Raw genomic sequence first — 26,343 nt, forward strand, 5'->3', positions numbered from 1 at the left:
ATACAGTAAGTATGACGCAAATTTTCCCTTCATTGTCAATGGCAAATATGAGACACGGTGTGGGGACAAAAGATGTACATGGGGCGGCGGTGGTTCAGGGGTAGAGTGACCGGATGGAAACCGCAAGGTTCCTAGTTCGAACCCGGGCTCCCCCAGAGTTAGTGTCAAAGTCCTTGAGCAAGACTCTGAACACCTAACTGCTCCCGATGTGCAGGTTGGTGCCTTGCATGGTTTCCTCCGGCATCGGTGTGTGAATGTAACACACAATCTATGTGAAATGCCTTGGATAAAGGCACTATATAAATGCACCATTTATTTAAGAGGGGCTAGTGCTCCTCAAAAAGGGCATGTTTATATTGAGTGGTGGGTTGAAGTCATGCCACTGTTCAAAGAAATAAGTTTGCGCAGCATGTCTGCCTCCTGGTGGTGAACCATGCTACCACAACAGATTGTACACACTAATATCTGGGTGATTCATTGACAATAAGACACAATATATCTTTACTTTTATTCATAAAATATAAAATCAGCTCTTAATGATCACATACAGTACAAGGGTCTTCCCTGCATGTCGCCCTGGTCAAAGATTGTTGGCAGCAATGACATAAAACCAAGAGTAAATTATGTGGAAACACAGACATGGTCACTCGTCTCTCATACGGAACGAATACAAACAACCTTCTTAGGCAAACATACTTCACGATTGAAATGACACAGATAAACGTCTATCAAGTCACATATGCAGTATCAAAAATTCTATGTCCCTTTACAAAGAACTACACATGGGCTCTTTTTTCTTTTTAACTTCATCTCTTCCAGTCTCAAGTGTTTTTCTTTTGTCTTGTACAGTCCATGTATATATATATATATATATATATATATATATATGTCTACATGTGAATCTTGTAGTGGCTAAAGTGCATCATCATTCTTTTTTTAGAGACCCCCAGGGTTCCGTGGTGTCAAAGGCACTAAGATGTGTTCTTTCTGATGGGATATGACAGATTGTACTGGTCTGGGGGGGGGGGTCCTCTGCAGGGGGCTCAGAGGAAGGAATGAGCGCTATTGATTTAAGAATACTGCTCTGTGAACCTCCGGTGGAACGCCTTCACTTTGTCCAGGAGGATCTTGAGCTTTTCTGTTGGTGGCAAGATGGTCATCCTGTATGGGGGTGGGGGGGGGGGACAAAGATCAGGGTAATCATATACAGCTGCGTTAATTGGTAACCATTTACGCATCACATGCTTTGATGACAAAGCACTGCATTGATGATGACGACGAAAAGGGTAATGCAGTCAACTGAAGGAGGAAAGGGCCCATTTCACATGACTAGCGTCAAGGCAAGGCCAGGCAAGGACCTTGCACATAATAAGGGACAGGTCAAAGTTTAACTAGGGGTGCCCCTGCAAGGACTATTGAAAGAGGACGGGAAGGGAAGACCGTACGGTGGACTCCATGTTGCTTCCTGGAAGGAAAGAAACATGCGCATTGGGCTATATGCAGCCAACACTTCCGCGTTCAGCTTCCTTGGTCTCAATTGCGCATGTTTCTTTCCTTCCAGGGAGCAACATGGAGTCCACCGTACGGTCTTCGCTTCCTGTCCTCTTTTAATAGTCCTTGTGCCCCTGGAGGAAATGTATATGTGCCCTGATATAAAATACCATCACCCTCCCTCTGAATGAAAATACAAATCCAGTCCCCTCCCCAAGTGATTGAACAAAAATGAAGCACCCTCCCCCAACATGACATATACCTCAGTAACATTATGCCTAAAACCCTAATCTTTATTCCTAACTTAAAACATCAGTAGAAGTAGCGTTTTTCTGAGAAAATAAATTGTCCGCGGACAGATTCGATCCTGCAGACCGTCTCATGGTCCACTCCAAACGCTACCCAAGCTGATAAAAACTTGTGGGAGTTACTAATGTAACAATAGTTTCGGTACTAGATGGTCACACAACAAAGGCCCATTATGCTATTGACACTAGGCAGCTTTGTCAAGTTGTGTAGTAGGTGTGAAGTGGTGTGTTTACGCGCAATGCACATCCATGCATGTCATAGATTGCCAATCCATGATAAAAAAAATATTAAGACAGAATAAATCAGTTCCCAGACGTTTTCGCCAGCTCCCGAATTACAAACGAGAGGGGCGAGAGAGAGACAGAGAGAGGGCACGCGCGAGCGAAAAAATAAAATAAAAAACGTCCTGGTAGCATAGCCTACTTTTTCATTAATAGCGTTTGTCAAACCTTGCTCAGTATGAAGAAAGTGGCCAGTGATGTGGATAGGATTAGGACTGAGACAGACAGACAACGGACTTGTCTGTACTCTGATCGAGGATAGGCCAGTCACAATGATTGACACATAGGAGGAACAATGACAAACTGTAGCCTCGCATAGAGAAACTGCCAACAGCGAGGATGTTGTTAGGAAGTACCAAGTGAAAGCAACAGAGGGGTATCATTAGCTAAAGTTCGACTAAATTCAGAAAAGCTGTAGTAAAACGTGCATATATAAAAACCCAGACTATTTCATTATCAAAATTGGATTACCCTCCCTTGGACTCGAAATCAAATTAGCTCACCCTCCCTCTGACTAAAATTAAAAAGGCATCACCCTCCCCTATTTTCTTCCAGGCCCCCGTTTTCCGAAATTTCGACTGGTCCCTAAGTGATTCAAAGTAAAGAACACCTTTGCAGGAACCAATAGATCAGTACACGTCCCCAAGTTTGAAGTAAAGATTTTTTAAATCATAATCATTAAACCTGGCCTTGTGAAATCATTGGCTGAAAGGTCAGAACAAACATCCAAGTTCATATTCGTTGAACTTTGAGCGCTGTGCATCACCGAGGGTTAGCCATGCGGTGAGACAGGCTGACACCAGTGCTGAGAGGGATTTTGATGCTCGTCATGTGGTAACGCTTTGAATCAGCGGTTCCTATCCTTTTCTGGATTAGGGCCCACTTTAACCCATTTTGGGCAGGAACCCCTTTTGGTGTTTCAAACATTATGTTATAATTTAGCTATTGAAAAATAGCAGATCTACAAGCTCATAGCGCGCCACCGAGTGGCGCGCTACGAGCTTGTAGGTCTGCTATTTTTGAAAAATCGTGAAAATGTAGTGCAAAGCTTTCAATATATTCTTTCAGAGCCAACGTTTTTAACTCAAATATTAGCTTCTGGAACAACATATTTTCCTGATGGGGGTCAGCGGCCAAATACATACATTTTTGGGGGTCCTTGACATGAAACCGTTTGAGAACCACTGCTATAGAAACATGAGGTTTTTCAGAAAATTGTCATGATTTAGAAGAATCTTTTTTTAATTTCGATGTCAGGCATAAATGGGTTAAAATCTCGAAAGTGCACGTGGGCCCACCGATTTGATTGCAATAGTGTACAGTACACTGTATGACCTCACTTGCTCAAACTCACTCACCTCAATGTTGTTCAACAGAGCATGTTTATTTTAATGATTACTTAATTGATTGTGTTCTGGCTTGGATCAATGGCACTGATAGTAGTGCACCATTTATCAACAGTAACACAATGAAAGTTTTTAAGTAAATAATTATGAAGACAGTTGTTTTTTTGACATTCGTTTTGTAATATTAATGTTACATTATCATTACAATCGTAGTCTTTTGGCCAATCATTTTATTTGGGGGGCCCACTTGCAATATCCTACCCAGCCCACAGGTTGTGAATAAAATCAGTGGTTCCCAAAGTGTGGTCCGGGGACCCCCAGGGGTCCTTGAGGGAGTTCCAGGGGGTCCCCAGCTAAATGATAGTTAGGAACCAAATGGACCCTTATTGGGTCTGTAACTCAAAGAGTGTACAAATGAAACCAAATGGACCATTAAATGGGGGTCCGTAGCCTAATTCATGTCAAACTGGGGGTCCTTGAAATCAAACGGGTTGAGAATTACTGCTAGAGCTGTAAAAAAAACTCTTAAAACACAATCAGTGCCGGAAGTCCTTCAAAATAGGAGCTCTGGGGTGCCGGAAAGACATTGTCCGATTTTACTCGGAAACCCATGACCCGGAAACAATCCGCTCAAAAAAGTTTGCTTTACATTGCTAGCTTACATTCCTATAGTTTTAATTTATACGATATATGATCCAAAAAGCGTTCATATTTTGCGGGAGACGGATGATTGGGACCCCTAGGAAGTGTGGCGATGTCCTACGGACGGAAACGGTTAAGGGGGTCCCTGGAATATCTCTTCAAATGGGGGGGTCCGCGCACTAATTAGTGTCAATTTGAGGGTCCTTGACATGAAAAGGTTTGGGAACCACTGCTCTAAATGATGAATACCTGAAGTGGTAGGTTCCATCCTTCTGGCCGAAGCCGCTCCCGGGGACAAGGCAGATACCAGTCTCCTCTAGCATCCTCATACAGTAGAGCATGTCTGGAGCCTGGCCCAGCGCCTGCACACAATGAACAGAACATGGAAAGACATGTCATGAACGATCTCACAATGGCACTGGAGGTTCTATTTAACTACAGCTGGGTCGGTCGTTAAGATTGACCAGTTGATCCCATGAGGGGATCTTTGGTCGATCGCAGAGCAATTTGAAAACCCAGACAAAATCATCCCCAATGATACTCCATCCAAACACGTTCAGGTTTCTTACTGTGAATGTGTGTGTACCCCGATTTAACACAAAAGGTCCAGGTGTGTTACCAACCAGAATGAGTTTGAGAACAGACACCATTAGACTAAAGTCAGCATTCATTCCTTCATGTGGAATAGAAAAGATATTTGTTTCATCAGCAACAATTGTGCAGTGAAAGGGAATTGGAAACACACGTTCAGACAAACCACAAATCATTTTACAAGACTTTTCCAGCTGACACAGACCCTCGGAAAAAAACTATTCTAATTAGCAGCAGGTGGAGATCGTTGGGGAAGGTAGATCTCAGCAGCCTTGGAAAAAGTAGATCTCATATCATTTGCCTGAAAGGTTTGCACAACCCTGACCTGAAAGTGTAATTCTTGCACTAGTATTTGCAGATATTTAATTAGCTTTCATTCATATTAAGGTACTTAATCATGGCAATGTCGGTCTGTCCCTCCACCACTTAGGTGGTCTTTATTTTTTTTTGAATTTTTATCCCACGATTTGTGACCCATTTTTCACCCCTGTGTCAATTATCGAATGTGATCCTGGGCTCTACACACCCTCCACCAACCTAGTCCCCATATATGGGGGACATGGGGAGAGCAACGGACTTGAACTCATGCTTCCTTCATGCCTGAGTGTCCAAGTTACTCTTTTACACCTGACAGGGGGAGTTTCCCTGGTTGGACGTAGCGCGTGGAAGGAACACGTTCACATTCACGACCACGAACACATTCCAACCAGTTCCTTTCCCCTCCATCAGGCGCCCCGGCTGGCCAGGGGGAGGCAGTTTAGAGACCAGGATTACTGCATTTTTTTGTGAGGGTACCTACCCTATAGGGACATGGGGAGAACATGCAAACTCCACACAGAAAGGCCCTTTCGCCAACCCCGCCTCGGGTATGGGCACTGATGACCGAGGCGGGGTCGTCTTTAGACGAGAACGGTGTTCATAGGAAACGGCAAAATAAAGTATTGTTTGCTGGTGTCCTTTTAGACGAGAACGGCGATTTCAGGAGGTAAAAACGCAACAAACTAAACCCACCTCCCAGAGTGGAAATCTTTGAAAACCCTGTTTCCTCCGGTCTCCGTGTAAACAGGCAAAACGGTGAATTCTCGTACGTGGGTGGCTGGTCTATTTGGCAGCCCGTTACCGCCACCTAGCGACATTATAGCGTTTTCATAAAGTGTGCGTCCTCGTGTAAAGGGTCAATAAAAAATGAGAACGCAACGGGACTTTGCCGTTTTATCTGGAGACCGTCCCCGTCTAAAAGAGGCCTTAGTCCCAAACAAGACATGCCGAAAACAACTGGCTGGACTGCCGTGGGATTTGCTATGCAGCTTCATGCTCTCTGGAGAATGAACCCTATTCATTGATTTTGGTGACCCCCCCCCTTCCATTCCTTTAGCACAGTGATTCTCAAAGTGGGGTCCTTGAGGGCGTTCCAGGGGACCCCCGGCAAAATATGTTTAGATATATATCGAAATACGTTTAACCACTTTAACCCCGGTTTGCACTCTCGCTATTCAGAAATAGCTCATCAGTGAGATTGTATATCTGCTGTTTTCAAAAACGTTTGACATTTTATTTGTGAAGAATCAGATGTCTTTGACCCAAAACGTTGCCTAAATAAAGTTTGTATTGCAAGTGCAGACGGTGTGCGGGTCTTTGTGCACTGTGTGTGAAATTTTCTCTGAGTATTTGTGAATCTGGAATAATTTCCTCTAATCATGGCACAAATATTTTCAGATGGGGGCATGTGGCCAAATACATAAAGAGTTTGAGAACCACGGCTCTAGCTTCACACTAACATCTTCACTTGAACACAACATATCTCACAATCTAAAACGGCAGATTGCTGTGAAACCTGTTGACCAACAGTCATGCTCCAGCTCTCCACAGGATGAAGGGCTTTAGTCTTGATTTTTCACAGTCATGGTGAGTATCATGAGACTGACCTTGGCTTCCTTGATGGCCTTCTCGGGGATGGTGATGCGGGGGAATGAGTACATGGCGCCCTGCACAGGGCTACAGCTGATCCCAGGCACTGCGTTTAGCATCTCCTGCGTCAGCTGGGCCTTCTCTGCCAAGACATTTAGGGTGGCGGTTCTCTCCTGGATAAGGCAAGAGAGACAAGAGCACAGAAGACGTACAGAAAGGGAAGTTCATCGCAGAGAAAGAGAAAGCAATAAAGAAGAGTTAGGAACAGTGTTAGTCTGTGATAAAGATACAACCGCAGTGATGATAATTAAACACCGCTGAACAGATTTAACAGACTCGATTACTTAAGCCTCTCACTGCTGTAAAGGAGCATCTGTGAAGAATAATTGCAAGCATATCGTTGCTGTTGGGTGAAACTCCTGTGTGTCCAAAACTGGGAAAACATAACCTGTGTCACTGCTTAAATATTTATAAAAGCCACAGACAAGACCACTTTAAAATGTCACTACGGTTGTGCAAAGTAGAGCATTCATTTACGGGGGTAAAAAAACACATTTACCAAAAAAAAAACACATGATAAAAAGTAGACAACAAGATAGACAACAAGCATTTGTGGGGATTGTGAATGAATGAACCTTCATGAAGTTGTCATAGGAGGGTTCCCCAGGCTGAGGGGAGTTGACCACCAGGTCCATGAGGGCCTGTCCAGGAACGGGGGGACAGAGACGGACCGACACCAGCTTGGTCAACTGGGCCTTCACCTCAGTGTCCATGTTGATAATCTCCATGTAGCCCCCTCGGAATCCACACCTGGATGTTATTAAGGAAACGACGCTCTGAAGTGAACTCCTCACAAACAAACAAAGTACTTAACCCATTTAGACCTGAGCACGTATATGTGTCACCTTAGCTTTTAACCACTTTAAGCATCATTTTAAACTTTAGCTATTGGAAAAATAGCAGATATGCTATTTTTGAATTGTGAAAATAATAGAAAAGGGTCCCGCACACCGTCTTCACTTATAGAGCAGTAGTTGTATTCAGATGACAACGTTTTGGTCTAAACGACCTTCATCAGGTAACTCTTGTTACCTATTGTGAAAATAAAAATGTAAAATCTTTGAATATATATATATATATATATATATATATATTTTCTTTTTTTTTAAGCGAACATTTGTAACTCAAATCTTTGGAACAAAATATTTTGAGATGGGGGTTCGGCAGCCAAATACATAATTCTGGGGGTCCTTGACAAGAAATGGTTTGAGAACCACTGACATAGAAACATAGATATTTTTTCATAAAACTGTCATGATTTAGATTTAAGACATTTAGTAAAATCTGGTGTGAGGCCTAAATGGGGTTAATAGTACCAAGCAAGATGTTGAAAACCACTTTTTCCTATCGGTGATTCAACTGTTACCTGCACAGCTGCACAGGGGAGGGTTGTGTACAAGGAGAGGTTATATAAGGGCAGTGTTTTGATTTTGTGCCCTTGGTCCCCAATACAACATTTCTGTTAAAAATAATAATATCCAAACATTTTCTTTTTTGGGGGCTGTTGTGCCTTTATTTAGATAGTATAGTTGAGTTAGACATCACATGAAACAGGGAGAGAGAGAGAGTGGCACGCAGCAATGTTTGTCGGGCTTGGGAATCGAACCTGTGCCTTAACCACAGCCTAGTGGTTAAAAAAAAAAGCAGATCTACAAGCTCACAACACATTGCATCGAGAATCGTGATGCCTTACCTTTGTGAGCTTGTAAATTAAAAGTGGTCAAACTGATTTTGATAGCTTGGCTAATGATTTTGGTGCTATATTATCAACCAATGGACTGGTCGTTCCCGGACCCCATTTGAGAACCACTGCCATAAAGTCCTCCATCCAAAGTCGTATTATTAACATGCAGTAATCAGCATTAAATATACTGTATGTGCAGCGCAACTACTGTTTGACGGTAGTTTGATGACTGTTAACCCATTTAGACCTGAGGGTGATTCTATAAATGCCTTCTAAATCCTGACAGTTTTCTGAAAAACCCATGTTTCTATGCCAGTGATTCTCAAACTATTTCATGTCAAGGACCCCGGAAATTATATGTATTTGACCGCGGACCCACATCTGAAAATATGTTGTTCCAGGGACTCCGCAAATATTTGAGTTAAAAACTCTGAAAGAATATACATTCAAAGATTTGCGCCACATTTTCACGATTTTTCAAAAATAGCAGACCTACCAGCTCGTAGCGCGGCACTTGGTGCCGCGCTATGAGCTTGTAGATCTGCTATTTTTCGATAGCTAAAGTATAACACATTATTTAAAACACCAAATGGAGTTCCCGCCTTAAAGAAAGGTGACTTACTCTCCCATGTAACATTTCGAGGTGGAGTGGAAGGATGCCAGTTCCACTGTATCCGAGTATTCGGGTCCCATCTCAAACAGTACCTTCTTAAAGGAGTGGAACTGGCAACCGTCAGCATACACATTATCCTGGTACACCTGAGTGACAGGAGAAGATGAGTTGCAAACACAGTAGTAACATGCTGTAAAGCAGTGTAGTGGATAATAAAACCCAATGTTACTCATTATTGATGGTTAAACCACATATTATTAGCCCTACTTTGTCAGACAACAAATAGCTGATCTACAAACAGTGTTGTTTTTGGCAGCACATTTTAGTTTAGTCATAGTCTTTGGAATGAAACTTAATTTAGTCACCTAGAATGTTTTAGTGTTGGTCTAGTTTAGTCGACTAAATATCATAAGATTTTAGTCGACTAAATCTACAGTTGATTTAGTCGACTAAAATTAATTTTGGCGGGCCTTGATGCCATTGTAATGGCTGATTTTACACTTGCTGAAAATAGCTGATCTACAAGCTCACAACGCGTCGCACTGCGACGCGTTGTGAGCTTGTAGATCGGCTATTTTCAGCATGCAACCAAGTGTAAAATTACCTATGTAAAAAGAGATAGATAAAGAGAGGATCCGGGCACTCAAAGTTAAATTAAAAAAATCACACCTGTGTGAACCGAGTGGTGTAAGGTCTTATATAGCCTGTCTGACGTAATGAAATCATGTCTGACGTAATGAAATCACACCCGGGTGAACAGGGTGAACATAGCAACCATGCTCATTTTTTCTGCACAGACTAACAAAGCCAGGTAATGAAATCCCACCCGGGTGAACAGGGTGAACATAGCAACCATGCTAATTTTTTCTGCACTAACAAAGCCAGTTGTAGGAGTGGTTTACACCACTCAAAAAGGCAACTGTCAACATTTTCGAGCAACAAGGTCTTCATCAGGACAAGAATGACCTATACTGGATCTCTTGTCCACTAGACCCCTTCCTAACATTTTAGTTTAGTTTATATTTGTTGACCAAATTGTCAATATATTTAGTCGTCATAGATAGTTTTCATTTAGTTTCCATTTAGTTTGTCAGTGAAAAAAGGTAGTCGACGGACATTTTTCGTCATAGTTTTAGTCGACGAAATCAACACCGTCAACAAGCTCACAATGCATTGCAATATGTTGCGAGTGAGCTTGTAGATTGGCAATTTTCTTTATTTTTGACAAGATAGTGACATGCACAAAATAGGGATGCCAGCATTAAAGTGCTTAACGTACCTCATCAGCCATTAGGAAGAGGCGCTCCTTTGCAGCAAATCGGATCACTTCCTCAATGCATTCCCTGGTCTGAACTTGACCTGTGTTATAAAGGGAAAATACTTCCATTATACCACGAAAGGTTCTGTGAAATAAATCAGGATGAATCCTTTGCAGCGCTCCATGAGAAAATCACCATCAACGATGACACTGGTAGGCCATGTTTCTGAACTGTCCACATCCCATCGATGAGACGCAGAGTGAGTAGACAGAAATTGTGCCACCTGTAACCCATTTAGACTCGAGGCCGATTCTAAAGAACTGTCTTCTAAATCCTAAAAGTTTACAGAAAAGCCTATGTTTCTATGTCAGTGGTGCTCAACCTTTTTCATGTCAAGGACCCCCAGAATTATCTGTATTTGGATATTATGAAACTATCAAATTCCAGGCTCAAGGACAGAAAATGAAAGGGCCTCTTTAATTGAGTATCAAAATGAACTACGGAAGGAAATTATATTTACAGAGGACAGATGAGCTGACTGAAACACATTTGTTACACAGAAGTTAAACCCCAGACAGAAAACCATATCTTTGGACAAGCCAAAGTGAATGAAAATAAACATAACCTTTCCTAATGAGCAAAACAACCCCACACAGTCAGGGACTACTTTAGGCAAGACATTTGAAATGAGTCAGTGTGCTATAAAATACATTAAACTAACACTATAATAAGTAAGTAAGTAGCCTTGCCGAGCCATGAGGCCCATAGGGGCAGGAGCCTATCTCCTGTTTCTGTAGCGTGAGGCAGCTTGATGTACAAGTACACCCCCTGGACATGACACTAGTATGACGCAGGGACTTACCCCCAATCCAACCCTTGATGCTGAGTGTCAAGCAGGGAGGCACTGGGTCCCATTTTTTAGAGTCTTTGGTATGACCCGACCGGGGATCGAACCCCGACCTCCCAGTCTCAGGGCGGACACTCTAACCACAAGGCCACTGAGCTTAGCCTGGCTAATAAGCCAGACCGAATCAGCCGTTGGCAAAAAAATAAATTGCCTGCCGGCGGATTACGGTCTGGAGAGGCTCAATTGTACGCCCATTTCCTACACCAGAGAACTGGTGTGGCCAATGGGGACATGGTATGCAATATGGGCGGGCTTTGGTACAGTGACGTTCAATGCTTGAGACCTTTGACTGACAGTAGCTCTGACCAATTGCATCAAAGAGAAAATGTTTGAACCCGCCCCCCGGAAACAAGATCCATACACAGCATCTCCAGACTCAAATACCACACGACAGTGTGATTTGAGTCTGGCTTATTAGCCAGGCTACACTGAGCTGGCCTTGTGGTTACACTATAATAACAATAACAAAACTTGGAGAAATGATTACCACATTTACCAATATTTAGTGTGTGGGGTTTTCTATGTCACGTAAGTTTCATGCCTCTGCAAGTTATTGTCTCCACCAGGCCGAAGGCATGGGGAGAGAGTATGTTTTGCACTCCGTCCGTGTGTGTGTGTGTGTGTGTCCTTCCGTCCGTCTGTGTACAGCTAATCTCCGGCACCGTTAACCCGGTCGATGCCAAACTTTGCACACACACTCCCTGGATGGCAACGATGAACCTCTGCCCCACATTTTCCGCATCTGCCTTTTATAGCGCCACCAGGAGGCCGACTTTTGTAAAACACCTTTTTTGATATTACTCCTCCAGATTCTGTCCAAAAATCTCACAAATCGTTACACAGTATCTCTATGGTCATGTGCTCAAGTCGGATCTGTCCGATATTTCATATTCCATCCTAATTGGCTATAATTGGCTTTCACAGTTTGCAAGATTGCCCCGTTTTGAACAAAAGCCTCAAATCATGAACGCAGCATGCAATTTACGTGAAATCTTTCACACATTTTCTTACTAGGCTGAGGAATATATCCCACCCTTTTCACATTGGCCTGTTATAGCGCCACCAACAGGTTTATTTTTGCAAAACACATTTTTGGAACAAAATGCCTCAAATCATCCAATTGCCATCAAAGGCAAACATGTTTATATTACTCCTAAACATTTTGCCAAACATCTCACACAGTCCTATCCTCCTGGTGGAGACCTGTGCCCAGAAGGGCACTTCTTCTAGTTTTCATATCATACCGAAAGAAATAGAATCCAAAGAAATCGAAATAATCACTGCAGGGGCAGTGATGAACAACAATGAATACCGTAATACATTACAACATTATTACGACATACAGTAACAGTATACAACGCCTCCGGAGCTGCTCTTGCCCCATTAAGGAGAGTTAGAAAATGAAAGTGACTCAAAACAAAACTGCACAGATCTTTCAAGGATATTATGAAATGATCAAAACAAAAGTACAGATGGGAAATACATTTACGGAGGACAGCTGACCACGCCTTAAGAAACATGCTAAAGTAAACCGTTAGATGTTGTTGTTACTGTGATTGAATGCATCCTTCCTCTCGTAGGGTATATATATATATATATATATATATATATATATATATATATATATATGTATATATATATATATATATATATATATATGTATACAGGGTTTTCGGTGGTAAACATAAATAATGCACCGTCTCAGCTCAGTGCAGAAAAACAGATCTTTCAGGTGAAACCTACCTACCCGCACATTCAGGCTAAGGGCATGTAGAAACATAATGTGGGGAGGAAACTTACAAACATATTACTGTCAAAATAAGTAAAGCTAAACTAAATGAAAACTAAAACACCCTCGAACCGCAGTATGCTTTGTAAAGATGGTCAGGACGTAGTCAGTAGTCTAAATATGCAAGACCCTTGGCAAGGCCCTTTAATTAGTTTAAGAAATAGAAGTGATACACTTGAGACAATAAGGTGCAGTGGTGGAAAATGTACTCAAGTCAAAGTACAAAAGTATCAGCATCAAAATGTACTTAAAGTACTAAAAGAAAAAGTACTCGTATTGCAGAAGGTCCCATTTCACAAGTTAAAAATATGTAAATATCTTTTGAAAATAGCCGACCTACAAGTTCACAATGCGTCCCAATGCGACCCATTGTGAACTTGTAGATCGGCTATTTTCAAATGGCTTGAAATGTATATAGGCTGGCGTGGTTAATGGGTCTTTCAAATAATTGTAGTGGAGTACAAGTAGAAGTAATAGTACTGGGATTTGGAAATACTCAAGTAAAGTACAAACACCTCCAAATTGTACAGAAGTACAGTAAACGTACCTAGTTATTTTTCCACCACTGATACGGTGACACGATGACCAGGCTTACCGGTGGGGTTCCCAGGGTTGATGATGCAGATAGCCCGTGGGTTGCAGTGGCGTCTGGCCTCCTCCAGGGAGCGCTGCAGCTCGTCGATGTCCATGCTCCAGCACGTCTCCTCGTTCAGGTAGTAGTTGATCTGCACGGCGCCCAGCTCGGCCAGGGCGGCCGAGTACAGCGGGTACTGGGGGATGGAGATCATCACACCTGTGCGCGTGGCGCCCTCTCCGCACACCAGTAGCTTTAGCATGGTCTGAGAGAGACAGACAGGGGAACCGGAAATGAGTGGTAATCCTTTTCACGATATGATTTAAGTCAATAAACCCCGTAAATAATACAAGTATACAAGGTATACTAGCGTAGATTCATGGGTGCATGCATGTGTTTGGTCCGACGTACTAGCAGTCCGACAGGCATTAGTCTGACATCCTACCCAAAACCGAACCCTAAACCTAACCTCACAGGAAGCCACAGGTTAGTTTTAACCTGCCACGGGTTAGTTTTAACCTGCCACGCATGCCGGGAGCCACAGGTTAGTTTTAACCTGCCACGCATGTCGGGAGCCACAGGTTAGTTTTAACCTGCCATGCATGTCGGGAGCCACAGGTTAGTTTTAACCTGCCACAGGTTAGTTTTAACCTGCCACGGGTTAGTTTTAACCTGCCACGCATGCCGGGAGCCACAGGTTAGTTTTAACCTGCCACGCATGTCGGGAGCCACAGGTTAGTTTTAACCTGCCATGCATGTCGGGAGCCACAGGTTAGTTTTAACCTGCCACAGGTTAGTTTTAACCTGCCACGGGTTAGTTTTAACCTGCCACGGGTTAGTTTTAATCTGCCACGGGTTAGTTTTAACCTGCCACGGGTTAGTTTTAACCTGCCACGCATGTCGGGAGCCACGGGTTAGTTTTAACCTGCCACGCATGTCGGGAGCCACAGGTTAGTTTTAATCTGCCACGGGTTAGTTTTAACCTGCCACGGGTTAGTTTTAATCTGCCACAGGTTAGTTTTAACCTGCCACACATGTCGGGAGCCACAGGTTAGTTTTAACCTGCCACGGGTTAGTTTTAATCTGCCACAGGTTAGTTTTAACCTGCCACGCATGTCGGGAGCCACCGGTTAGTTTTAACCTGCCACGCATGTCGGGACCCACAGGTTAGTTTTAACCTGCCACGGGTGAGTTCTAACCAGCCACGGGTTAGTTGTAACCGGCCACGCGTGGCGGGAGCGACGGTGTTGTCGGGACTAATGGCTGCCTGACTGTTCGTATGTCTAACCAACGTATGCACCCCTAAATGGATCACATATCAAACTGCCTTTCAAACGAAATAGGACATAAACTCAAATATAGTTTCAAATGAAAGAGCTTTTTGTTTTTGTACCACAATGCCATCGCTAGCCCCTGTGGTGAGGTAGATGTTGTCCGGATCACAGGGAATGCCGCCGTCCCGGCGCTCGATGTAGCCGGCCACATCCTGACGCACACAGTCTATGCCCTGACTGGCACTGTAGGCACCTGAAGGGAGGCAAGAGGGAGATATTTGCAGAGATTAGGACATGTCACTTACTCATATTAAAGGGCTACAGTTTGTAGTCATCCTAAACCCCCGCAAGTGAGTTCACAATGAGTTCCCTCAATGCTTTTAAGTATGCAGAGAATAAGAATCAGAATTATCTTAATTGTCACATCAGTTTTCAAGGTCTGTGGTCTTAAGACTATAAGACTAGTGTAATCCTGGGCGCTACACTCCCTCTGCCAACCTGGGGAGAGCAACGGACTGATCTCATGTTTCCTTCAATGCATGAGGAGTCCAAGCCTCTTCTTTTCACCTGACAGGGGGAGTTGGCCGTAGCGTGTGGAAGGAACACGTAGCGTTATTCCAACCAACCCCACCTAGGGTATGGGCACTGATGACGCAGGAGAGAACTGTGGATTTTTAAGCACTAATAAGCAGCTTTTTTTATTTACTTGGAATAATTGCCTGTGTGGTTCAAAAATGCATAAAAGGTGTGTTGATTTGAGTAGATTATTTTGCCAATAATATCATAAGCCTTTGTTTGTACGCAGCTTATTTTCTTCATTATCCCAAACACAATGAAATATCCATTGTAACTCATGGTGGTGGTAGAGTGTGGGGGGGCCTCTAAGAAGACATAACTCATCCCCAGTCCCTGTAGCGCTCAGCAAGCCTGCAAAGCACAGGTGCAAAATGCACAGCACAACTTGGGTTTGGCTAGGAGTGTGACGCGTCCTCGTTTTTACTACCCCGTAGGGGGAGGGAGGGGCGGCTCAAAACTCCTGCATTTGATCATCAATTTATTCCATTAGATTAGACCATTTTATGGTTGTATTCAGAATGGAAACATTCTCTGAGGTAAACGAGTTAGTGTACATTCCCCATAATAGCCTATAGCCACTATAATGTTTTAGTTAATGTTTAACTTAATATGCTACTGCCTGTATTCTTCTTGGACAAATATAAAAAGATACTCCTATGGAAAGGCTATATTATTTAATAGTTAGAGAAATTCAAAGTTTCAACACTACTACACGAAAGTAGTAGTAGTAGTTGTTGTGAATTAGCAAAATGGACATTTGGACTGAATGTTTCCTTTATCCTTGTGTTGGGCTTCTGTTTTCACCGAAGTTTCGATTTGTGTCGTTTCTTTCAACACGTGCTTCACAAGTTCACGTTCCACAGCCGTCTGCCTTGACTTCTGTGTGCGCTGACTGCGGCGGGCACGGTGTGGGCTAGCCCCTCCCTCGCCTCACTGGTGCGAAACTGGGTAGTGAAAACGGGGACGCGAGTGTGACCCTCCAAAACGCGCTCACACATGCATAATTACGCACCCATACTGCTTCCTCCACAAGACTGCAGGATGCGCCTTGCTCTACTTTTGGCGTCCTCTGGGAATGTGTTGTCATTTAAGAGCTCCGGGTAAGAGCAGAGTGCCAGGACCTGGAGGAGGGAAGATAATAAAAGAGATAGAGACACAGGAGACGGAAGGAGCCACGTTTAGGAACCTAGAATCTGCAGCGCGCAGGAGATACTGATTGATGGCACTTTTATCTACAGCAGAGAAGAAAAGCTTCCACAGAAGAATGAAAACGGAACAAAGGCCCTACTGTATATTTAGATAATGCACAGTAGAAATCCTGTGTTAACCCATTTTGACCTGGGAATGATTCTACAAATGTCTTCTAAATCCTGACGGTTTTATGAAAAACCCATGTTTCTATGTCAGTCGTTTTCAAACATTGTCATGTCAAGGACCCCCAAACATTAATGTAATTGGATGCCGACCCCCAACTGAAAATATGTTGTACCAGGGACGCCCCAGAAGCAAATATTTGAGTAAAAACGTTGGCTCCGAAATAATATATATTCAAAGATTTGCATTTTCACGATTTTTCGAAAATAGCAGACCTACAAGCTTGTAGCGCGGCACTCGGTGCCGCGCTATGAGCTTGTAGATCTGCTATTTTTCAATAACTAAAGTATAACATAAAACTAAACGGGGTTCCCGCCCAAAATGGATTAAATGAACACTGAGGATTTTACTGTGGGAACAGGAGGCTTACAGTAGGTACAGACCTACTGAGCTGGCGACAAACGTCTGGGAAACGATTCTGGGAAAGATTAGCAGTACAGACCTGACGGAAGAAAGTGATTGGCTGCTGGCCCATGGCGTGGGCATCGCCGATGTTGGCCTTGATGACTTCATCGAAAGGTTTCTTCACTCCCTGCAGGACAGAAACAGAGAACAGATTGGCGTGGGAAAAGTGCAGAAACAAAGTAAATGGAAATGGAAAACAACAGCATTTTCACCACGTCATGAACCCTGCAGTACATGCAGCGGAAATGCATTGCTTTGCGACGTGAGGTTGTAGATTGGTTATTTTTGGTGAAGAGATTTGGTGTAGAGAGGAAAAATGAGGGGGTCTAGTATAGACCCTGATAGATCTGGTAGATCTGTTACTTTGGTATTTTTGTGGACTGGTGTCAATATGTTTCCTTTTGGCCCAGACCGTGTTCATCTTGCCCTTTGACCATCAGTTTTATCATCAGCCTACTGCCTGTTTACTCTGGGCTGTTCTCCTTGTCCTATTTATGTCATGTCACCCTCCACAGGCCTAATCATCTCAGCCCTATATTATTATATCATATTATATTATGGATTGCCTGACGCCAAGTTAAGTTTCACTGTCTGTCTCCAGACAAAAGTTAACTGGCATATTGAGAGGTCTATTTGGATAAACACTGCATGTATTTGACCTTGATGCCTAGTGAGAAAAGAGATAGCGGCTCAGGGAGTATTTCTCTCTGGTAAGAGTTCACAGCTAGCCGGGAAGAAATGTTATCTTCAGGTTGCCATAGCAACGCCAGCCTCAGTGCTTTCCCGGTTTATGCCCTCCATGACGGAATTAAGGAAGCTGTCCCGATATCAGTCTCATCAGCTATGTGCTGGTCCAATGAGCAGTGCCAGCGTGGCATAGTGGAAATTAACTGTCTATTCAGCCAATGAAATGTGTATCAACAATACGTATTCTACAGTATTAATGCCTTTGAAATGAATTGTTCGTCAGAGAGAACCCTGTGCAGTTTGTCGCACAGGGTGAGAGTTTTTTTGTAATTTGGCTGTCTGTGGATCTGTTCTGTCTCTCTGATCTGAAAATGAATTAACTAAACCATAATTGTTCTGACTCGACAATCATTCTTCTGGTGGACTCATCTTTTTAATTGACTACTAAAGGTATTTTTCTAAAAGAGTATTTCCTGCTTAAAGTAATCCTGTTAAAGCTAATTGTTAACTTGGTCATAGGCTCTCTGCCTAGTTGTGGTGCTGAGTATTCCTCCGTACTTTTAAATACTTTCTTAGAAGTATTTTTTTTATAGTTATAGCCCTGTGTAGCTCAGTAATTCAGTATCATACAGTCCTTTATATCTTGGGGAAACATTAATTGTCCCTTCTGCATTTTATATGCAACTAATGGGTTTTATCTTAATTATAAATCCATCAGACCCCTGGGGTCAACTAATAAAATATGTAAATTAAAGCTACACTATGTAACTTTCCTGTTCTACCCCAAATTCTTACCACTGAGCTAATAGTGCCTGCTTTACTTGCTGAAGGCAGACATTGAGTTTTGACACAGGTTCAAAATTGGTCTCAAACCATAAACGGGGTCGTGTCAAAGGTTCAAAGGTCAAAGATCTAAATGTCTCAATAGAAGAGCAGGGAGACCAAATATAACCACCCCAAATTGTATAAAGGTAAATTATATTGTATTAATATACTCCACCATACAGATTGGACAAAATAACATTTTATTCACACAAAAACTGCTTTATCATACACGCAGAATATAGTTTTATCATTTATGACATTACATGTCCCAATTATGTATAATACCGGTATGCAACTTCAGCGTGAACATGATGGATGTGTTGCATGTCCGAAGAGGGTTAGAGATCTGAAGTCGTTCTGGAATTATCTATTTTTACTCCATGCTGAATGACCTCTGTCTGGACACAGTATTCCAGACATGTGACAGTCTCTCTGACCAATGCACAGGCACAAGTCAATCATTGTTTGGCATCCCACAGACATCCCGCTATTGGATAGTGTCCAATAAGGAATAGTTTAGATTGGATAAAAGATGGTCCTTTGATTAAAATTACTCTGTAAGGTGGACTAATTAAAATGGCTGTTATCGATGTATTTTATAAAAAATCACACCCGTGTGAACTGAGTGGTGTAAGGTCTTATATATCAGCTCTGATCTGACGTAATGTCTGACGTAATGAAATCACACCCGGGTGAACTGGGTGACCGTATGAACCATGCTCATTTTTTGAGCACAGACAGACAGACAGACACGTAAACTAACAAAGCCAGTCGTAGGAGTCACTACTCAAAAAAAACATTTGTATGACATCATCATCATACTATAATCATCATCATCATCATACTATAATTCTGACAATGTCTGTCTGAATGTCACTGTGACTGCCATAGCTCCTCACTGCCTGCACCAATCACTCCCACTTTTCACACAGGCATTGACCATAATAATATGGAGGTCTTAACGAAGCCCTTTTTCCAATTTAACAAATTATAAATTGATAATTAATTTATTAGTGAATTAAAAATGCGAAAACGCACCCAGGGCGCAAGTATTTCACAACGGGTAAGGGCTAGTGCTGTTTAATTCATAAACAGACTAGCTTGTTTGTCATTTGGAAACTGCTTCGTAATTTGGAAACTGCAGTTTTATTAACCCATTTTGGGCGGGAACCCATTTTGGTGTTTCAAGCATTATGTTATACTTTAGCTATTGAAAAATAGCAGATCTACAAGCTCATAGCGCGGCACGAGCTTGTAGGTCTGCTATTTTTTTAAACATATTTTCAGATGGGGGTCGGCGGCCAAATGCAGATATTGTTTGGGGTCCTTGACATGAAATATTGAGCACCACTGATATAGAAACATAGGCATTTCAGAAAATTGTCATGATTTAGAAAGAGGAGGGGAAAAAAGGCATCCCAGAGGGAGAGACATAAATCCTTCTAATTTAAGGCACCTTTAATGAGTCTCCTGGGCTCCCTGCCGTCCCTGGCCTTTCATAATATAAGCGGTCTTCAGCCAGCAGAATAGAATTGCTCTTCTCCTCCATTCACCCATTTTGAGTAACTTAATGCTGCATTTGTGGTTGATTTTGTTGTACATTATACAGACTTCCCACCATACCTTCCACTTATCCAGTCTCTATTACTATTGCACCACATTAATTTATTGATACCTTTTATTATTTTAGGTAATAAAGTTTTAGATGAGCCAAGAGCCGGGCCATAACCAACCAAGTATTGCACATTCTGTTACCGAGCGAAATTACTTTTCAAAAGACATACACAAATGATTCCGCTCTAAATAAAAGTACTTATAAGGCGATGTAATTGCCTGAGTATTTCACGGAAAGCAAATCACTCCAAAAGTGTCCAAAGAGCTTGCCCATAATCTACCTTCTCACTAATCGTCTAGAATACACAGACACACTAACATACTTCACGGAGTGACTTCTTCTTCTAACCTCTAACTCATAGTGACCTCAGATTACAGCTGGGGGAAAATGATGATGATGATTTACAACAGCAGAGCATGGGGGAACTGAATGTGTCAAGGCAGATGGAAAAGTGCTGGTTTAGAGAAAAAGGAATTCGGAGAATTCGCTGTCACGCTGTGTTACTTCTTCCTAGTCCAGCAAAAAAAGATGTTAAGCAATTCAACTGTGGAGACAACAATGCAGTCACACGCAGACAGAACTAATACAGATGTTTCGACCAGGATGAGAGCACACATGCGCACACACACACACACACACCAGATGTTCTAAAACAATGTGACAGTGACATGACAGGCCACAAGAGTAACAAACGGTGACTCGGTAATACAACATTCACAGCAGCATCTCTGTTTGTTCTAGCTATAGGGGCGAGGTCCTGTCCTGTCCAATCCAGTCCTCAGAAATTAATCTCCTGCTCCCTCATTGGCCACACAGCAGAGGTGTCTCTCCACCACACCCTATCACATCCCTTGGTGCAGGGTTCCTCCCGTTCATGCTGAGGGGACCCTATTATAGCAAGCTGTTTTGTACAGAACAAAACCAAGCCTCGCTCTGACCCTGAGAACTTTCTCGAAGGCTTGTGCCTTTACAGAATGTACATTTACGCTGATAAAGACTAAAAGAAAACCTAACAATAATCACTGTGAAAGTGGATGCTCTTGTTGTAGCCTAAATAGTGACTGGGATGCTTGGCCAGCACTCAATATCATGGCTTATGCCCTTGACCTTCCAACACTGCTTCTCGTCATATTGAGACGAAGGTTTAAAAGCTAAAGTGTACATTAAACTCTGAGAATGTACAAATGGAACCTATTTTCTACACTTTTACAGTGTAATTTTGCATGCAAATTAGAAAAAAAGTGATAAAACTGATCCCTTCAAACAGAATTATTTCATTGCTTTATATGGAAATGTGTAAATGTGTAATTCTAGCATCATTCATCTTTAGAAGTTTGATCTTTCAATGTTCAAAGTTTTAACACATTTGAAAAAACATTGCAAACAGTAAACATTATGTGACAGAAGTTGTCCAATCATTCCATCCCCCATGGTTAGACTTGGGAGCATTTCCATTCATCACTAAGCTGCTCATTAGCACAGAACAAAGGCAGCCACTGTACAACCTTTAGTACACAATGTGATTGGTGTGGACTTCACTCATAAACACGAGTAAATGAGAAGCATTCAAATGTGGCATCGTCTTACGGCTGGGACATCTTGGTTGGTGTGTTAAATGCTGACAAATAGTTGTCATAAGAAACCAGATTCAGAGCTTATCGCCGGTGCACGATATTGGCTGATAACAGATAACCTATTTCTCCATTGGTCATATGTTATATACCGATATTGTAATTCCAGTTTCCACCAGACAGGTTATGCTCGGTGAACAATAATGCAGATTAAACATTGCTTTGTTATGACCTGATTTATTAGGCCTACTAAACACTACAGTCCAAGGGCTGGATTTAACAACAATATAATTGTGCAATCACATTTCGTAATGTTGTATTATTCAGGTGGCTTATTGAGTTTGGTTATTAATCGATTACGTTTGTTGTCAAGGTCAAGGTCAAGGTAAACTTTATTGTCCACAAGGGAAATTTGTCTTGGGCTTTCACCCCAGCTACAGCCACACATAAAACATCAATGACAAACAAAAATACATTACAGAGGAAGACACAACATTACACAATTGCACACATGATGTGGATAATCTAACCTCACACAGTTACCTCTGTTTCAGAGCCTCGTTCAACATCTTAGTTGATGCTGGTACAAACGATTTTTTAAATCTGATGTACTTCCACTTTGGTTCTTTGTATCTTCTCCCAGAGGGCAGAAGTACAAACTCGCCATTTAAAACATGGGTAACATCATTGACGATTTTTTTAGCCTGTTTTAATGTAGCCTGCTCATAAATAGACTGCAGAGAGGGGAGTTGTCTTACCTCTATGATCTCCCCTGCAGTCTGCATGCACCAATCTGAACAATTTGGACCTCAGTTGCACTGAGAGATTACCGAACCAAACTGTGATGCCAAACCTGACCAGGCTTTCCAAGACTGCTCGATAGAACACTAACATAAATCTTTGGTCAACACCATGAACCCTGAGACGCCGAAGGAAGTGCAGTCTTTGCTTTAGTTTACTACAGAGACTGTCAACATGTGTATTCAAAGGTACAACATGTAAGGAGCTTTTACTGCTCCTGGTATTGGTGATGATTTGTCTATGGTACAAGCCACCAATGCTTTTTTTGTGTTCTCTTTTTAGCATTGCTTGTGTACTTGCTGTACTGTTTGCAAAGTGTTCATTGAGGATCAATCGATAAAGGTCACTTTCAGAGATTAATTCCGCAGACAGAATTGTCTCATGTGTAGGTCGCCGTGTTTCCACCAACGACCTCAACAAGGTTGGCACATAAAATTACCGGTATGTCTCATCCTGAAGTACCAGTGCAAAAATATTGGGAATCATTTTGGTATCTGTCTGATAGAATAAGAGTAGGAATACACAAATTCCTTTTAGAATAGGACGATAAAGAAAGTTAAAGTGGCTTAATATGTACATTTCCTGCTGGGAGATTCCATATTGAATGACATTCAAGATACGAGAAAAGGTAAAACACAAAATAATCTTTTGTAACAAGAGGAACAAGAGAGTTGTGAGAGGAAATATAAAGAGGGTGAAAATGAGGTTGTGGTTAGGATTACAGTTAATATGTGTGTATATGTGCGTGCACGCAAGCGTACTTGTGCCCGAGACAAATGACAGCAAGAGAAAGAAAGCTTTATAGGCTGCGTTCTGTTAGTAACCCAACACCATACAAAGCTGGCAGGTACTCCTAAAATAGAGACAACTACTAGGCTGCAGAAATGTGGCCCAGCTTGAAGAAGCACAACAGAAGTGGCGTAACATGAGGAGACTGGCCACCTGTTGAAGTGCTGATTGATAATACTCAATCAAATAAACTATTATGAAAGACTAAAAAAAAGGAAACCAATGCCTATCTGCTTGGCACTCAGCATCAAAGGCTGGATTGGGAGTAAGTGAAGTCCCTGCGACATACTAACGCCATGTCCAGGGGACACATTGGGGGGGGATGTACATCATGAGTCATCATGACTGGGGGATATATGATCAAGCTGCCTCACGCTGCAGAAACAGGAGGTCAGCTTGACCTATGGGCAAAGCGTGGGAATATGTAGGTGTTTGGATGCATTGGCTTATTTACTGGGTCCTGTGCTGAAAAACAGATAAGCAGAAAAACAATGACTTGCTCAAGGTCAGATAACTATTTTCAACAAAACAATATCAACATATCAAGTCAATTGCAGCTTTTTAAAAAAGTTAAATGTCCACGACTGTGTGTTACTGAATGTACAAACACATTTCTTCTGCATTTTTAAATGGCATCTTAAACCTTCACGTGGTAGGTAACTTACATAAAGAGAAAATAAATGAGAGGGGACTTTGGCTCAGGCTGTAGGTGAGCAGGGCTTCAGACAATAGAAAAAAAACTTGAGTCTCAGGCCAGCGTAGACCATCTGGATAAAGGTCAATGTTGTCATTACTTTCTTTCTCTCAGCCATCAGTGCGTCTTTCACCTGGCTGGGAAAGACCCTGTTCACATGCTCACCATTTCTTAAATAAAGCACTTAAGAGAAGATGCATTGCACACTAGACCGCACTCAGTACATTGAGCATTTGTTTCTATGACAACTTAAGTGGCACGAGAGAGGAAGAGGTCAGAAAATGTTAGAAACTGCCTGGTGCAACACATTTAATTCACCAAGCAAAAAGGCTGAGAAGTTCATGGATGAAGTGATTCAACCAGAGTTTTTGCAGGAAAAAACTTAGTGTAGGTGACAGTGCTACTTAGTGGTGCATTCAATGAATCGATATGGCAATATATCGATCGGAAATCCGGACTATAGGTGAATCGATCGAGAGGCTGCTGTACAGCAATAAACGGCATGAATTATCTGGGTGACGCAGTGTTGCCAAACGTACCTATGTTTAACGTTATCAAAGCACAGCACCCCTTGCAAGTTGCAATGCACTCCCTTCCCAGACTACTTGTTAGGATGTTTTAGACATTTATTTTAATTAAAAAGACCTATGTGGGCCTGAAAGTGCTTTGTTGTATTTGTTCAACATGGTCATTATTTTTTGAATAAACGCTTTAACAAGATATATCGTATTGTGGCCTCTGTATCGTGATACATATCTATTGTGAGATTGCAAGCAATAACTACCACTAGTGCTACTGGAGGTGGGTGCACATTAGCCTGGCTAATAAACCATACCGAATCAGCAGTTGGCAAAAAAATTGCCGGCGGATTACGGTCTGGAGAGGCTCAATTGTACGCCCATTTCCTACACCTGAGAACTGGTGTGGCCAATCGGGACACAGTATGCAATATGGGCGGGCTTTGGTACAGTGACGTTCAATGCTTGAGACCTTTGACTGATAGTAGCTCTAACCAATTGCGTCAAAGAGAAAATGTTTGAACCCGCCCCCCGGGAAACAAGATCCATACACAGCATCTCCAGACTCAAATACCACACGACAGTGTGATTTGAGTCTGGCTTATTAGCCAGGCTAGGTGCACATGCTTGCACAGTGTCATGCCAAATATCTCAATAGCGATATACTACACAATATGACTATGGGTTCACACTTATTTTTTATATTTAAGTGTAGCAAGAGTGAAAACTAAATTCTTCACAAAAATAAATGCATAATTATTACAGGTTATTATTCCCTCATTAAATGTCTGACATTCAGTCGCAGACCAATTATATAGTCTCGTGGGGCGACTAGACTGAACTGGTCTGGCGGATTCCCTCAACCATATGGGTGGTGTCATAAAAAAGGTAAAATCCACTTGCGTCACACTTTCTAGGTAGGGTAATATTTATGCCGCCTATGCAAATAGATGCAAGATAATGTGAGCACTGAGCACTAGTGCACATAATGTGAACAGCGTCAGCCTGACTCATCTCTTAACTGTTGAGTGCACCACCAGTCCTCATTGTTCATTAATTCCTTTGAGAGTGAAACGAATACTCAAATAGACCCTTTGATTACATTTGTACACTCTCCAAATTAAATTAATACTGAGGATTTTCAGAAAAGTCGCTATGGTTCGACTGGGACTTCTTGATGATCAAATAAAAACACCACCAACTCCAGTGGTTCCCAAAATGTTTAGCTCCAGACCCAAGAGAGAAATTTGATGTATCCCCGGGACCACCCGACCTAGTGAAATAGCTTACATGAGCTTGTAGATCTGCTATTTTCACGACTTGTTAAGTATCGTATATAAAATGTATGGAATTTATTTGATTTTGTAGAAAATCTTTTGAAATTATATATATTTTTTTAGGATATGACATAATGGATGTTATTTACTTAGTTGAGACCCATAAAAATGGGCCTGTGACCCAAAGGAAGTAAGAGATTGTGGTTACTGGTTACTGTTTGAACAGCATTGCCAGGTCAGATGGTGACGGTTGATATTAACAAGACTGGAAAGTTTGGACTTTCACCTCTTACTTGGGTTCTCTGAATAACAGCTGTGATAAGATCACATATAAGGGAACAAAAGCAACGAAAGCGAGATAAGGAAAAGATGAGAATAATTATCTTTAAGAGTGACAAATTGCTCATACATAATTTAGGGTTCTCTTTTGGTGCGTTGTCAATATTGTAAACACATGACATGACAAGGAAGTGGACCAGACAT

At 42.1% G+C, this 26,343-nt stretch overlaps 1 protein-coding gene across 4 annotated transcripts in view; it reads right to left on the minus strand.

Moving 5' to 3' along the window:
• Positions 1-1,028: 1,028 nt before the first annotated feature.
• The window catches only part of gpt (glutamic--pyruvic transaminase), a 31,863-nt gene continuing 6,548 nt past the window's right edge, over positions 1,029-26,343 (minus strand). For all 4 annotated transcript variants that reach the window (XM_079488780.1, XM_079488782.1, XM_079488781.1 and 1 more), the window contains 10 exons: positions 17,121-17,210; positions 16,317-16,425; positions 14,848-14,981; positions 13,476-13,719; positions 10,205-10,284; positions 8,935-9,071; positions 7,204-7,378; positions 6,586-6,741; positions 4,319-4,431; positions 1,029-1,161 (listed from right to left, as the gene is read on the minus strand). In XM_079488780.1, coding sequence (XP_079344906.1) covers positions 1,071-1,161; positions 4,319-4,431; positions 6,586-6,741; positions 7,204-7,378; positions 8,935-9,071; positions 10,205-10,284; positions 13,476-13,719; positions 14,848-14,981; positions 16,317-16,425; positions 17,121-17,210 — 1,329 coding nt within the window. In that variant the 3' untranslated portion in view covers positions 1,029-1,070. The remainder of the gene's footprint in view (positions 1,162-4,318; positions 4,432-6,585; positions 6,742-7,203; positions 7,379-8,934; positions 9,072-10,204; positions 10,285-13,475; positions 13,720-14,847; positions 14,982-16,316; positions 16,426-17,120; positions 17,211-26,343) is intronic.

The sequence above is a fragment of the Electrona antarctica genome, assembly GCF_951216825.1.
Source record: "Electrona antarctica genome assembly, chromosome: 19".
Lineage (NCBI taxonomy): Eukaryota > Metazoa > Chordata > Actinopteri > Myctophiformes > Myctophidae > Electrona > Electrona antarctica.